At 42.3% G+C, this 15,857-nt stretch overlaps 3 protein-coding genes across 4 annotated transcripts in view; 1 reads left to right on the forward strand and 2 right to left on the reverse strand.

Moving 5' to 3' along the window:
- LOC139407284 (peptidyl-prolyl cis-trans isomerase FKBP1B-like) overlaps positions 1–6,013 on the reverse strand; it is a 28,228-nt gene extending 22,215 nt beyond the window's left edge. Inside the window, exons 1-2 of one of the 2 annotated variants that reach the window (XR_011634087.1) lie at positions 5,535–6,013; positions 4,789–4,836 (exon numbers count right to left, since the gene is read on the reverse strand). Coding sequence is in view for 1 of the 2 variants with exons in the window: in XM_071150926.1 (XP_071007027.1) it covers positions 4,789–4,836; positions 5,535–5,571 (85 nt within the window). In the remaining variant the exon portion in view is untranslated. The remainder of the gene's footprint in view (positions 1–4,788; positions 4,837–5,534) is intronic. The other variant, XM_071150926.1, reaches the window with a different exon arrangement.
- A 114-nt stretch (positions 6,014–6,127) lies between these two features.
- Positions 6,128–14,247, forward strand: LOC139407285 (WD repeat and coiled-coil-containing protein-like). The gene is made up of 4 exons (XM_071150927.1): positions 6,128–6,381; positions 9,584–11,522; positions 12,471–12,591; positions 13,565–14,247. Exons 1-4 carry the CDS (start codon positions 6,344–6,346, stop codon positions 13,780–13,782), a joined length of 2,316 nt encoding a protein of 771 aa, XP_071007028.1. The 5' UTR covers positions 6,128–6,343; the 3' UTR covers positions 13,783–14,247.
- A 39-nt stretch (positions 14,248–14,286) lies between these two features.
- The window catches only part of LOC139407286 (sphingosine-1-phosphate transporter MFSD2B-like), a 34,150-nt gene continuing 32,579 nt past the window's right edge, over positions 14,287–15,857 (reverse strand). The window contains exons 14-15 of the mRNA XM_071150929.1: positions 15,243–15,419; positions 14,287–14,909 (exon numbers count right to left, since the gene is read on the reverse strand). Of these exons, the coding sequence (XP_071007030.1) occupies positions 14,858–14,909; positions 15,243–15,419 (229 nt within the window). The 3' untranslated portion in view covers positions 14,287–14,857. The remainder of the gene's footprint in view (positions 14,910–15,242; positions 15,420–15,857) is intronic.

Below are 15,857 nucleotides of genomic sequence, written 5' to 3' on the forward strand. Positions count from 1 at the left end.
ACATGCATCACATGCACGTGACCAATAGGACTTATGGCATATCATAACCATAAATTGGTTATAATAAACTCTGAACACTGTAACACATGTGACAGCAAAATGAATGCAGAGGATGTGACAAATAAACTTGAAGCGGGAGAATGTTCACTGCTTGCTCAGGAGGTAAAGGGGAAGTCAGATGTTTGGAATACATTTGACTAGTTGTGGAAAATAGTCTAATGGAGATCAAGGGGAAAGAAGTTAAGGAGCTAAACAGGATGCACTTTTAGACATACAGCTTGATGGTATTTATACAAGGCTGCTATAGGCTACGAAGCCTACGAATGTTAATGACGTTATTTATTATTAAAATGATGATCATAATAATAATAAGGAGATCATGAAAAAGGGGGGATATTATTATAAATATTATTTTGCTGACAATTTGGAACAGTGTAAACAACATGAAATAAATGATAAGTAATACCAGAGAAAAAAAGTAAAGCTTTTATTATATCATAGCAAGAATTAAAGAATTTGTGAAATTGTTTTTCCAAAATGTTGTGTTGCGTGACGCTTGGTGTTCAAGGAATCAGTAGGCTATTAAACAAACACTCAAACAGGCAACACAAGCAGAATCGGTCTAATTTATGTGGATATACAGTACCAGTCAAAAGTTTGGACACATCTACTCATTCAAGGTTTTTTTATTTGAATTTTTTTACTATTTTCTACATTGCAGAATAATAGTGAAGACATCAAAACTATGAAATAACACAAATGGAATCATGTAGTAACCAGAAAAGTGTTAAACAAATAAAAATATATTTTAGATTTTAGATTCTTCAAAGTAGCCACCCTTTGCCTTGATGATAGCTTAGCACACTCTTGACATTCTCTCAACCAGCTTCATGAGGTAGTCACCTGGAATGCATTTAAATTAACAAGTGTGCCTTGTTAAAAGTTAATTTGTGGAATTTCTTTCCTTCTTAATGCGTTTGAGCCCATCAGCTGTGTTGTGACAAGGTAGGTGTGGTACACAGAAGAGATCCCTATATGGTAAAAGACCAAGTCCATATTATGGCAAGAACAGCTCAAATAAGCAAAGAGAAATTACAGTTCATCATTACTTTAAGACATGAAGGTCAGTCAATCCGGAAAATGTCAAGAACTTTGAACGTTTCTTCAAGTGCAGTCGCAAAAACCATCAAGCGCTATGATGAAACTGGCTCTCATGAGGACCGCCACAGGAAAGGAAGACCCAGAGTTACCTCTGCTGAAGAGGATAAGTTGTTTAGAGTTAACTGCACCTCAGATTGCAGCACAAATAAACACCTCAGGGTTCAAGTAACAGACATCTCAACATCAACTGTTCAGAGGAGACTGCGTGAATCAGGCCTTCATGGACGAATTGCAGCAAATAAACCACAACTAAAGGACACCAATAAGAAGAAGAGAAATGCTTGGGCCAAGAAACACGAGCAATGGACAATAGACAGGTGGAAATCTGTCTTTTGGTCTGATGAGTCCAAATTTGAGATTTTTGGTTCCATCCGCTGTGTCTTTGTGCAAAGCAGAGTAGGTGAACGGATGATCTCTGCATGTGTGGTTCCCACCGTGAGGCATGGAGGGGGAGGTGTGATGGTGGGGGGGTGCTTTGCTTGTGACACTGTCAGTGATTTATTTAGAATTCAAGGCACACTTAATCAGCATGGCTACCACAGCATTTTGCTGTGTAATGCCATCCCATCTGGTTTGCGCTTAGTGGGACTATAATTTGTTTTTCGACAGGACAATGATGACCCAACACACCTCTAGGCTGTGTAATGGCTATTTGACCAAGAAGTAGTGACGGAGTGCTGCATCAGATAACCTGGCCTCCATAATCACCCGACCTCAACCCAATTGAGATGGTTTGGAATGAGTTGGACCGCAGAGTGAAGGAAAAGCAGCCAACAAATGCTCCATATATGTGGGAACTCCTTCAAAACTGTTGGAAAAGCATTCCTTGTGAAGCTGGATATAAAATATAAAATATATTTAGATTTGTTTAACACTTTTTGGTTACTACACGATTCCATATGTGTTATTTCATAGTTTTGATGTCTTCACTATTATTCTACAATGTAGAAAATAGTAAAAATGAAGAAAAACCCTTGAATGAGTAGGTATGTCCAAACTTTTGACTGGTACTGTATACGGATAATTTATAAAGCCAGGCACATTTAACAGTTAGGCTAATGATTATAGACCTAATTAAGTTAATTAATTTTCTTAGACAATTAATCATTAAGGCAAGGGCTGTTTTCTTGTGTCCGAACTCTGCTGCTAACTCTGCCACATTGTTCTCAACACCAATATACTGGTTAACTTTGCTCAAAATAATTTGTACTTTTTTTTATTTACCCCTTTTTCTCCCCAATTTCGTGGTATCCAATCGCTGCAAATCCCGTACGGACTTGGGAGAGTCGAAGGTCGAGAGCTGTGCGTCCTCCAAAACACAACCTAGCCAAGCCGCACTGCTTCATGAAACAATGCCCGCTTAACCCGGAAGCCAGCCGCACCAATGTGTCGGAGGAAACACCATACACCTGGCGACCGTGTCAGCGTGCCTTAGACCGCCGCGCCACTTGGGAGGCCAACTTTGCTATTATGCACATCGCAACATGGTCTAAGAAAAAGCACCAATTCAACAGAGCACTGATGTTTCAGAACTGCAGACAGCGACCACCATTAAAAGCGGGAGAAAGCACATTTGCTATAAAATAATATTATTTTGATTAGTGTTGCACCGTTGTCCTTAACCATATACAGTGGGGCAAAAAAGTATTTAGTCAGCCACCAATTGTGCAAGTTCTCCAACTTACAAATATGAGAGAGGCCTGTCATTTTCATCATAAGTACACTTCAACTATGACAGACAAAATGAGAAAAAAAATCCAGAAAATCACATTGTAGGATTTTTTATGAATTTATTTGCAAATTATGGTGGAAAATAAGTATTTGGTCACCTACAAACAAGCAAGATTTCTGGCTCTCACAGACCTGTAACTTCTTCTTTAAGAGGCTCCTCTGTCCTCCACTCGTTACCTGTATTAATGGCACCTGTTTGAACTTGTTATCAGTATAAAAGACACCAGTCTACAACCTCAAACAGTCACACTACAAACTCCACTATGGCCAAGACCAAAGAGCTGTCAAAGGACACCAGAAACAAAATTGTAGACCTGCACCAGGCTGGGAAGACTGAATCTGCAATAGGTAAGCAGCTTGGTTTGAAGAAATCAACTGTGGGAGCAATTATTAGGAAATGGAAGACATACAAGACCACTGATAATCTCCCTCGATCTGTGGCTCCACGCAAGATCTCACCCTGTGGGGTCAAAATGATCACAAGAACGGTGAGCAAAAATCCCAGAACCACAGTGAATGACCTGCAGAGATCTGGGACCAAAGTAACAAAGCCTACCATCAGTAACACACTACGCCACCAGGGACTCAAATCCTGCAGTGCCAGACGTGTCCCCCTGCTTAAGCCAGTACATGTCCAGGCCCGTCTGAAGTTTGCTAGAGAGCATTTGGATGATCCAGAAGAAGATTGAGAGAATGTCATATGGTCAGATGAAACCAAAAAATAACTTTTTGGTAAAAACTCAACTCGTGTTTGGAGGACAAAGAATGCTGAGTTGCATCCAAAGAACACCATACCTACTGTGAAGGATGGGGGTGGAAACATCATGCTTTGGGGCTGTTTTTCTGCAAAGTGACCAGGACAACTGATCCGTGTAAAGGAAAGAATGAATGGGGCCTGTATCGTGAGATTTTGAGAGAAAACCTCCTTCCATCAGCAAGGGCATTGAAGATGAAACGTGGCTGGGTCTTTCAGCATGACAATGATCCCAAACACACCGCCCGGGCAACGAAGGTGTGGCTTCGTAAGAAGCATTTCAAGGTCCTGGAGTGGCCTAGCCAGTCTCCAGATCTCAACCCCATAGAAAATCTTTGGAGGGAGTTGAAAGTCCGTGTTGCCCAGCAACAGCCCCAAAACATCACTGCTCTAGAGGAGATCTGCATGGAGGAATGGGCCAAAATACCAGCAACAGTGTGTGAAAACCTTGTGAAGACTTACAGAAAACGTTTGACCTCTGTCATTGCCAACAAAGGGTATATAACAAAGTATTGAGATAAACTTTTATTATTGACCAAATACTTATTTTCCACCATAATTTGCAAATAAATTCATGAAAAATCCTACAATGTGATTTTCTGGATTTTTTTTCTCATTTTGTCTGTCATAGTTGAAGTGTACCTATGATGAAAATTACAGGCCTCTCTCATCTTCTTAAGTGGGAGAACTTGCACAATTGGTGGGTGACTAAATACTTTTTTGCCCCACTGTACAACTTCAGTAGCACATGCATTAGACTGATGGACTGTGCCATCCCCATGGCCTCCACAATGGATTAGTCGACTCAGACAGGCACGAATAGGACAGGTGTCTCGTACACCATGATTTTTTTTATTTTTTTTTGCAACTGCTCAAGTAAAGAAATCTCGATCGACCAACAGCCTAACGACCAAACAATTGACCAGTTGACTAAATGTGGTCAGGGCTTACACGCCATACACACGTTATAAACATGTAATAAACGTGTAATCACCAAGACGGAATGTTCACATTTACTTTCTCTTTCCTGTCTGTCTGACCTGGATGTCTGAGAGACGACCCCCAGGCAGAGAATGACCCACCTAGTGAAAAACAAAACAATAACTTCCCAAACAGATGCTCTTTTGTCACACACTCTTTACCTGTGTAATGAACGACACACGTCTGGCCCTTCTTTGGGAAAGTCCTTGCTGTTGAAAAGAAAACAAACAATATTTAGTCAAATGTATTGTGTGTGTGTGTGTGTGTGGCATACACTGTAATAATAGAATGTGCCCTTATCATGACTGACATGCGCTCTTTATGAAATGTTGTTACATCAAATCATTGGAAGTAACAATATCGTATTCCTTTTACTATCAACATACACACTGCGTAATATCGAAATAATACTTAAAGTCAGTGTTAATACAGATGAAAGCAGCAATCCCATTAGAAGGAGCTGGCCATAGAAGAAGGCTGGCATTAATGCCGAGAGTTCTAGAACGATATGTGAGAGGGTCATGGATCCAGCCTTTGTCAAATTAACCCTAACTATTTTTCTTACCTTAACCTACTTCTCCTAACCAGCTACGTTAATTATCCTAACCTGCTGCGTAAATTCTTCTAACCTGCTACGAAAAGTAAAATCTGACGTTCATTTGACAAAAGCTGGATCACTCCATGCCGTGACCGTGTGAGACCGAGGAACATGTCTGGGTCTTGAAAAACAAATGTAGCCCACGTCTAAATCATTTGCACTGGCTGTAAATCCGTTAAACGTTCCCACCGCATCATGATAATAATAACACATCTCCCACAATTTCGTAATGGCTAGCTAAATAAATAGGCTAAATAAATAAACACACGCAGCAGATAACGATCCAGAATCAAACGTAGAAAAACTTACCATCTCCTGGGGATATTATTTCGATTTCCACACCCATTATAATAAAAAGCGATGGTGGTTGCTAAAGCATAAAATAAAGCAGGTTTGGTGTCTAGTCTATGTCGGTGGTTAAAAGGTGCATGCAAGCTCCAGCAATGCCGACCACTGATCGAGTACTCTATCAAGTCTGAGAAATGCAGGATTCTGGCCGTGTTCGAGAGGATCAACCGTTATGTATCATGGGTAACTTGTGACTGACTGACTGCTCTACAAATAATAATGAGTAGTTATTTATTACGCAAGGTGATTTGTAGATCAGTCGGTAGACAGTCGCTTGCACAGTCGGCTGCAATGTCGAACAAGACCTGTACTACAAAAAACCTTAGCATGAGTTACCCAACCTCGACACAAATCTCATCCTCTGTCTCAGTTTAGGGAGACCCAAAATGTACATCGCCTAAGCAGGGAACAGAGCTGCGACTGAGCTCTGACCTGGCAATGACCGTGGACAAGAAGGCCCCCAAGTGGTCAACACATGAAATACACCAGACTTCCCATAAACTTCAAGACCCATAATGCTTTTCTATTGTCTCGTCTTTCAATTCCAGTTCATGAAAGCAACTTTCACCCCTTGAAAAGTGAAATCAACTTGGGAAATGTGATCAAGGTTTATGGTTTGACAAGACAATCGAGGCATGTAATGACACGTTTGTGCATATAATTTCGTGACTAAAGAACGTATTCGCCATATAGCTACTTCACTGATGGATTTAGCTAACACATGTAGCTAACGTTAGCTACATGTGTTATAAGCTGGCCAGACCCCAAAAATGACAGCTACTGTAGATAGCTATCCAGTAACTGGCAGGTAAATGATTTTCTAATATTATTGAGTAGCTAGCTTTATAACCTAAATTGCAGTTAATAATAGCAAATATTTGCTGTAATAGCTTTTGACTTGACCTTCTAGGTTTAATTGCATTTGATGTGAATGTGATACTAATTCTAGCTAGCACAAATTAATAACCTACCTCAAGACATAGCCTTTGATCATGACTCTGTTCAATACATTACACATAAGTAATTGGACGAAAGACGTCTTGTAAGGGAGAGTTTTGTTAAGAGCCGCGATGCTCGGTCACACGCATCGCTTGCGGTACGTTTTTTTGTGCATAAGGATGTTATATATCGGCGAGAAATACTTTTCTAAAAACAAAAGGTTAAAATGATAGGCACCATTATAGGGTTCCCACGTGGCCAATTAGCTTTGTGCCTTTTATTTATTTTATTTCACCTTTATTTAACCAGGTAGGCAAGTTGAAAACAAGTTCTCATTTACAATTGCGACCTGGCCAAGATAAAGCAAAGCAGTTCGACACATACAACAACACAGAGTTACACATGGAGTAAAACAGACATACAGTCAATAGTACAGTATAAACAAGTCTATATACGATCTGAGCAAATGAGGTGAGATAAGGGAGGTAAAGGCAAAAAAGGCCATGGTGGCAAAGTAAATACAATATAGCAAGTAAAACACTGGAATGGTAAATTTGCAATGGAAGAATGTGCAAAGTAGAAATAAAAATAATGGGGTGCAAAGGAGCAAAATAAATAAATAAATTAAATACATTTGGGAAAGAGGTAGTTGTTTGGGCTAAATTATAGATGGGCTATGTACAGGTGCAGTAATCTGTGAGCTGCTCTGACAGTTGGTGCTTAAAGCTAGTGAGGGAGATAAGTGTTTCCAGTTTCAGAGATTTTTGTAGTTCGTTCCAGTCATTGGCAGCAGAGAACTGGAAGGAGAGGCGGCCAAAGAAAGAATTGGTTTTGGGGGTGACTAGAGAGATATACCTGCTAGAGCGTGTGCTACAGGTGGGAGATGCTATGGTGACCAGCGAGCTGAGATAAGGGGGGACTTTACCTAGCAGGGTCTTGTAGATGACATGGAGCCAGTGGGTTTGGCGACGAGTATGAAGCGAGGGCCAGCCAACGAGAGCGTACAGGTCGCAATGGTGGGTAGTATATGGGGCTTTGGTGACAAAACGGATTGCACTGTGATAGACTGCATCCAATTTGTTGAGTAGGGTATTGGAGGCTATTTTGTAAATGACATCGCCGAAGTCGAGGATTGGTAGGATGGTCAGTTTTACAAGGGTATGTTTGGCAGCATGAGTGAAGGATGCTTTGTTGCGAAATAGGAAGCCAATTCTAGATTTAACTATGGATTGGAGATATTTGATATGGGTCTGGAAGGAGATTTTACAGTCTAACCAGACACCTAAGTATTTGTAGTTGTCCACGTATTCTAAGTCAGAGCCGTCCAGAGTAGTGATGTTGGACAGGCGGGTAGGTGCAGGTAGCAATCGGTTGAAGAGCATGCATTTAGTTTTACTTGTATTTAAGAGCAATTGGAGGCCACGGAAGGAGAGTTGTATGGCATTGAAGCTTGCCTGGAGGGTTGTTAACACAGTGTCCAAAGAAGGGCCAGAAGTATACAGAATGGTGTCGTCTGGCATCTCCAAACACCGTTAAAACAGTGTACAGCAGAGGGGTTTGGTGGCACCTTCATTTGGGAGAACAGGCTCGTGCTAATGACTCCAGCGAAATTAGTGGAAGGGTAACTAATACATCAAACACATAGTTTCCAGATGTTTGATGCCATTCCATTTGCTCCGTTCCACACATTATTATGAGACGTTCTCTCCTCAGCAGCCCCATGTGATGTACTTTAAGTGTGTATTTTGCGTTTGTGAAATTGTTTTGATATATGAAAGTAGAGGGATTTATGTTTCTGGAACCGTACCGCAATTGAGAATCAATTCACGTTTAGATGGGAGTATTTGACTGTTTTGGCTTTCAGAGTCAATTCGCCCTTAAACAGAAGATGTAAGGTCCTTAGACTAAGTAGTAACGTTGGGCTCCTTTTGTCCAATATTGAGCTACCTGAAGACCTAATGTTAAACAAGGATTGCCTCGTACCCAAATCCAGACTAAGGTCAAATTTGCCTGCCAAAAGCGATTAGCTCTACTTCTAGTTTAGTTAGCTAGCCAGCTAATAATACAGTTTGACATCACAACAACACAGATACCAGTTCCTCTCAGTGGTGGAAAAAGTACCCAATTGTCATACTTGAGTAAAAGTATAGATACTGTAATGAAACAGCAGGGAGCAGGTCTCGAACCCTCGACCTTCGAGTCCGAGGTCCGGCGCGCTATCTCCAGTAAAAGTCAAAGTCCGCCAGTAAAATACTACTTGAGTAAAAGTCTAAAAGTATTTGGTTTTAAATATACTAAAGTATCAAAAGTAATTGCTAAAATATAGTTAATTATCAAAAGTCATGAATAATTGTAAATTCCTTATATTAAGCAAAGCAGATGGCACCATGTTCTTGTTTTAAAATGTTCGGATTGCCAGGGGCACACTCCAACACTCAGACATTATTTACAAAATATGCATTTGTGTTTAGTGAGTCTGCCAGGCCAGAGGCAGTAGGGATGGCCACGTGTTCTCTTGATAAGTGCGTGAATTTAACAATTTTCCTGTCATGCTAAGCATTCAAAATGTAATGAGTCATTTTGGTTGTCAAGGAAAATGTATGGAGTAAAAAGTACAATATTTTCTTTAGGAATAAGTAAAAGTTGTCAAAAATATAAATAGTAAAGTACAGATACCCCAAAAAACGACTTAAATAGTACTTTCAAGTATTTTTACCTAAGTACTCTACACCACTGGTTCCTCTGTTAAGCTGGAGTGTAATTTAACCTACTTGATCTGCGTGGCTAAGGTCATTTGGACTAATCAGCTCAGCTCTGGCCCTGGGGTGTAACCCTCAGGCAGAGGGGATTAGGGATGCCAGAGGCACAGGACAAGAGAGGCTTGTCCTATTCTTAGTGTGGGATGGCAATCAAGATAGCTGGAACTGGTCTTCTGCCGGCAAAATCCTCATGACCGATATCCTCTGCCCTCATCAATGCTATTGAATGAGTGATTGTTTCTTCTTTAATCAATGTTACTGATCATTGTTTCTCTCTCCTTTTGGATTAATCTGTACTTGCTTGACTGTCAGTATGGAACTGGGCAAAGCCAAGTTGCTGAGGTCAGGTCTGAACACGCTACACCAAACCATCCACCCCGTCCACGGGATAGCCTGGACTGACGGGAAGCAGGTCTGCCTCACCTCCCTCTACTATGACAACTGCGAAGTCAAATTCGGCGACACCAACGTCATTGGTCAATTTGAGCATGTCTTCGGCCTCTCCTGGGGCCCTCTGTGCTGTTCCGGCGCTCCTGCCCTGTTGGCCGTCCAACACAAGAAACATGTCACAGTGTGGCAGCTGCAGCTCAGCACTCTGGAACAGAACAAGCTGCTCTGCACTCAGACCTGTGAGATGAGCGAACCGTTCCCCCTTCTGTCTGAGGGATGTGTCTGGCATCCCAAGATGGACATCCTTTCTGTCCTCACTAAGAAAGATGCCTCTGTGCTGTTCTGTGTTCGTGTGGACAACCGTAGGATCAAGGCTGATATTAAAGGCAGTGGACTCATCCACTGTGCCTGCTGGACCAAAGATGGCACCCGGTTGGTTTTGGCTATAGGAAGCGCCCTTCACTCCTACATCTATAACGATGTTCAGAAGAGTCTTTTAGCCTGCTCCTTCTGCCCCATCTTTGACGTGGGCGGGTACATCTGTGCCATCGAGTCAACAGGCGAGGCCCAGGTGGCAGTAGCTACAGAGCTGCCTCTGGATAGGATCTGCGGGCTGAACGCTGGCATAGCATTTGACGTGTCCTCAGATTCAGAGTCCTCCCTACCTGGACATTCTTCTCCTATGGTGATGTTGGACGAGGATGGCTGTATAGACCCACGCAGGAGGTCCTTTGACTCTGAGAGGTCCTACCTCTCCTGCTCTGCCTCCGGCGGTCCTATGGACCTCACCCACCTCCTGGCCAAGCACCGGCGCTCAGACCCTAGTCCACTCTTACACCTGCGCCGCAGGGACCACCTGACTGGCTCTGGACAGGATTCGTCGCACCTTATCCTGGTAACCTACGAACGGAAAGTCACCAGCACCAGTAAGGTCAGCATCCCTGGGATTCTGGTGCCAGACATTGTGGCCTTTGACTCCAGAGGTTCCACGGTGGCTGTGGCCTCCAACACATGTAGCATGGTACTGGTCTACTGCATCACGCCGTCCACCATGCCCAACATCCAGCAGATCTCCTTACAGAAAAACGAGAGGCCCAAAGGCATCTGCTTTCTTGGTGACAAGATGTTGCTTCTCATGATTGGCAGACAGAAGTCCAAAGACCCTGCCTTCCTCCCCTCCTCCAATACGGACAAATACATCCTGCGCCTCGCATCCAAGGAGATTCTCTACAACGGAGGAACCCCGGCGTGTCCCTCCCCGAATCGAGAATCCCCCGTTAGACGCCACTCGAAGCATGTCTTCTCTAAAGATGAGCAGCAGGAGCTTGTTGAGATTAAGGAGCTGGTGCTGCCGGGAGGAGGTGTAATCCAGTCCCATTCTCCAGGGAGCAGCAGGAGGAGGCTGGTGGAGGAGGTGAGAAGCCCGGAGCCCAGCTCAGTCACCAGCTCAGTGGACTTCTCCTACTCTGACCTCTGTCACACCTCTGACCAACCTCACTCTAACGCTTCATCCATTACGGTCGAAAACTTCGACACGGAACCCGTCAACCGAATGACGATGCTCTCCATGGCAGGACAGGCTAGCAGGGAGTCAAGTCAAACCTGCTCCCCATACTACAACCCTAGGGATAAGCCCCACACGGAGCTCCCCACCCTGCCCAAAACCACCCCCTTGGCCCCCAGAGAGAAGGAGAGGAACCTGGAGCAGCTGTCTCAGAACATGGAGAGGATTTTCTCTCGTTTTTCTGAGGTGCAACAGTGTCTGACAGAGATCAGGGACTTCACCCGGAACGGTAAAAAGGGTCTGGGGACTAGTTACCCCAATGCCTGTGATCCTTCATACGTTAACATCACATGTCAGGTAGGGGTTACATCTTACAAGATATTACTTCATTTGGGATATTTCATTTCTATGTCTGCAAAAGCTGGAGATTTTCAGAGCAATATTTTAAAAGATAATGTTTGTTGAAAGACCTTATTTATTGAAATTATAGGCCCCACCTTTGTATAATAAAGTCACGTTAGACTCTAGGGCTGGGAATTGCCAGGGACCTCACGATACAATATTATCACGATACTTAGGTGCCGATACGATATGTATTACGATTACATATGTATTGCAATTCAATACTGGTATTTTTATTGCGATTTGATGTTCCAAACATATTATTCATATCTGCTGGAGAGAGAGCATGATAAAATGAGTTTTGATCAGTAAGGGAAATAAAAGTGCTGAAAATGTGTTGGCTTCCTATTTAAATAGGATGAAAAATAACTGAGTTTTAGCACAGGTACAGTCGACCAGCTCTACCTAAAGTAGCAAAAGTGTTTTTACAAATCGATACTTGGAGTCCAAAAATAATATTGCGATATGTAACTATATATAATTTTTCCCCCATCACTATTAGACACACAAAGGAATGAACTGTATGAGTATAATGCACCCAGATTCAGCATTCAGCAGATATTAGCATAAAGGCCTAATGTTGAACTTGATGGGACTTGTCTGAAGGTGAAGATACAGTAGAGACTTACTTTAATGTACTCTCCAGGCTAGAGTTTGCTATCCACCCTTGGCTAATAATAGACAGTACGCTGACAGCACAGTGTGTGCTATTATGGTGTTCCTAAAAGAGCGATTAAAAGCACAATTTGTGAAATGATGCCTTGCTGTTGCATCCATCAATAACTGTCTGTGTTCTTGAGGTCAGAATTGTACTAACTAACCCCCCTCCACTCTCTCTATCTCGCTCTCTCTCTATCATCTATCTGTCTGTCTCTCTCTATCTCTTCCCTCTCCTCCATGCAGAAGCAGCTGTCTGAGAATGTGTTTATAGATGAGAGAAGGCCAGTGTTGTTGTGTGAGGGGAAGCTGTGTCTGAAGGTTCTTCAGGAGCTCTTCAACGTCACTATAGTAGAGATGGTGTATGGTACGTATCTGGCCCATGGGCTTCCCCCATACCAATAATAACACATGGTTGTAGTCTTAAGGCTTCAGATGATTCTATGTTTTCACTATGTACACCCCAGGCTTAATTCAACCAGTTATTTCAGATTAAAGGTAGACTCAGCGATATGACATCATCATACACAGCGGGGTGATTCCCTGCTTACAGAAATCAACACAATTCATATGTGCAGACTGACATTATTGGCTCTTCCCAATGTAGGCAAGCCTCAAGAGGAAATTGGGTAGTCTTTCCAGAAGTGTGTGTGTGTGTGTGTGTGGACGGGGATAGAAAAAAAAAAGGTTTTCCCTCAGGTTTCCAGGAATCTATTCATATAAGAATAACCGCCATATCCTCAGCCCATAGTCTAGACTGAGGAACTACTGAGCTTCTCTCAGCTATTACAACTAATTAGAGAAGATGTTGTATATCAAAATAATGACATCTCTGTTTCTCTCCCCCCAAAATGACATGCATTTTAAACAAAGTGTTTGGTGTTAAACGGAGGGTGGAGAGGCTGAATATGGGAGTGATTATAGGGTTACTGTGGATTAAAAGGTTTAAAACAGAAGCAGCTTACAGCCCCACCACACCCTCCCTGGGTTCGTTCTGCTAATATACACACTCAGCACGCCTCCGCAAACTACAAGACTATTTATAGAGTATTTATGACACCACTCCATTCAGGAGTTTCACTGTTAGGGTTTTTGCAGCAAACTGAGAGAGCCGTATGTTGTGGTTACTGTACTTTAAAAAGCGCTCTATAAATGATTAGTAGACACTTACTGGTTGAAAAGCTTAGTACTATCTATTCAAAGGGTTAAATGGATGTAATCAATGACTCTCATGGTTTTATATAAGTTAAACAGTCTTATAAAGCATGGAGATAAATAAAATATGAATGAAATAAAAAAACTTCCTTAAACTTGAAACTCCTGTCTCCTGTGTGTTCCAGGTCCGTTGTGGATAGTCCTGGTAGCGGATGCAGAGGGCTTTGTACCCCTGACTTTTAAACCCAAAGAGGAGTTGACGGTGAGGAACGGAAAGAGGAAATCTCCCATCAGAACCCCTGGCAGCCCAGACTCCTGCCCCTCCAGCCCAGTCAAATCTCCCTCCAGCCCAGTCAAATCTCCATCCAGCCCAGTCAATTCTTACCCCAACACAGAGACTTGAACACAGCATAAATCTCAAAACAGACTTCAGCATAGTGGGAGAGAGCACACAGCATGGGACTACCGCCTAGCATAACATATGAGATGTCAATGCTTTATGCATGCATATCTAAAAACTGCACACGCAAAGACTCAACCCCTCGGCAGCTTTTTATGAACAATCAGTACTGGGTGATAAATGTTTCTTTTTCAGTTGGGGGATTATTCAATACACTTTTGAAAGAAGCACCTTTCAAACAGAATGTTTACATTTAGTGACTTTGGGAGATGATATTTTTGGGGGCTTTGTATTATATGCCCATCTGGTTCAAGAGGAAGTTCTGTTTTTTTAATCAGAGCACTGAGGTAAGATAGTGTGGTGTTTTGGCTGGCAGAGTTCAGTGTAGCTGCCACCAAATCCCAAAGAGATGTATCCTGTTTGTATGTTATACGATTGTATATTATTAAAACGTTCAAATGTTTAAAATGGATAGTTTCATCACTCAACTTATGATTGAATGTTAAACCTTTATTTAATTAGGCAAGTCAGTTAAGAACAAATTCTTATTTACAATGACGGCCTACACTGGCAAAACCCAGTGCACCGCCCAATGGGACCAATCACGGCCGGGTTCGAACCAGGGTGTCTGTAGTGACACCTCTAGCACTGAGATGCAGTGCCTTAGACCGCTGCGCCACTCGAGAGCCCCAAAATGGAGCTTACATGGAACCTTCCTCTACTATATTTGAAGTTAAGAAGTCATGGTTCAGTCCATCTACTAACCAAAGTTAACAGTATTTATTAAGCCCAAACCATTATAATACTCAGATACCATTCATAAATACCAGCAATGTCTGCTAAACACAGCAAATAGGGATATACATTCATTTATATAAATAAGGTTATCTTGTAGGTATATTCAAGATGGCTTTACAGGTTCATGTGAAAATACAGAAACAAACTTAAAATGTTTACATGAAAACATAACTATCATGTGATTATTTCTCAGTGTAATATACACTAATAGAAGTCATATTCCGGTTGGGGAACTGGAATCCGCCGCATGTGAAACCTCTCCTGTCCATTGCATCCCAGGTCATGGATTACTCAGATCCTCCAGCGTTCTGGAGCTGATGCAGCTTTGTTTCCTGTAGAAGAAAGACAAAATCAACTTTTAGATTGAAGGTACTGTATGTTAGTATTTGAGCCATTTCAGGCCACTGTAATTTTACTCAACCTAAAGGAATGACTGTGGTGATAGACGGTGGTGTACTGTACTCTTAATGCACTCAATCTTTGTGATCCAAATACTCAGTTTGGTAACACTTCACTTAAGCATGCATATAATAAAGCATTATGATACACTTATAATGCATTGTCAGACATGTCATAAGCATGTATCCCCTTATTGTCATATAAATTACTTTACAAGAGCACTGTGACGTTCTAGCAACGTCTGACAACAGAAACGTGTAGCTCACCGTAGCTCCTCAAGACAGAGTTTGTTCCTGAGCCGGACGTCCTCACTGATGGGGTAGAGCAGCAGTATCAACAGGCCTGTTACGATGAAGGCCACCGGGGCAGCGCCTATGAGCAGTTTCAGAGTGTAGGCTACTTGAGCAGGCTGCCTGCATGCCCCCGTGTCATAACCCGCAAACCTGAAGACACCACACACACGTATTATTCACAGAAAACTTGTAGAGATACATAAAGTGTCTTAACCTGCAAACCTGTAGAGATGCACACCTGTATCATACCGACAGTTACACACACCAGTTTCATAAATGCAATAGACTACAATGGCCTATTAATGCATACATCAGGCTTGTGTTTATGTGTTTCTCTCTGTGTTATTTAACTGACTTGGTGTTCGTGGCATCTGACTCATTCCAAGAGAGATGCCAGAAGTGTTGTTAACTTGTTTATGTTTCTCCTGATGTGGATCAGTGTCTGTCTGTCTGTCTGTCTGTCTGTCTGTCTGTCACTCCAAGAGAGATGCCAGAAGTGTTGTTAACTTGTTTATGTTTCTCCTGATGTGGATCAGTGTCTGTCTGTCTGTCTGTCTGTCTGTCAGTCTGTCACTCCAAGAGAGATGC

The sequence above is a fragment of the Oncorhynchus clarkii genome, chromosome 4, assembly GCF_045791955.1.
Source record: "Oncorhynchus clarkii lewisi isolate Uvic-CL-2024 chromosome 4, UVic_Ocla_1.0, whole genome shotgun sequence".
Lineage (NCBI taxonomy): Eukaryota > Metazoa > Chordata > Actinopteri > Salmoniformes > Salmonidae > Oncorhynchus > Oncorhynchus clarkii.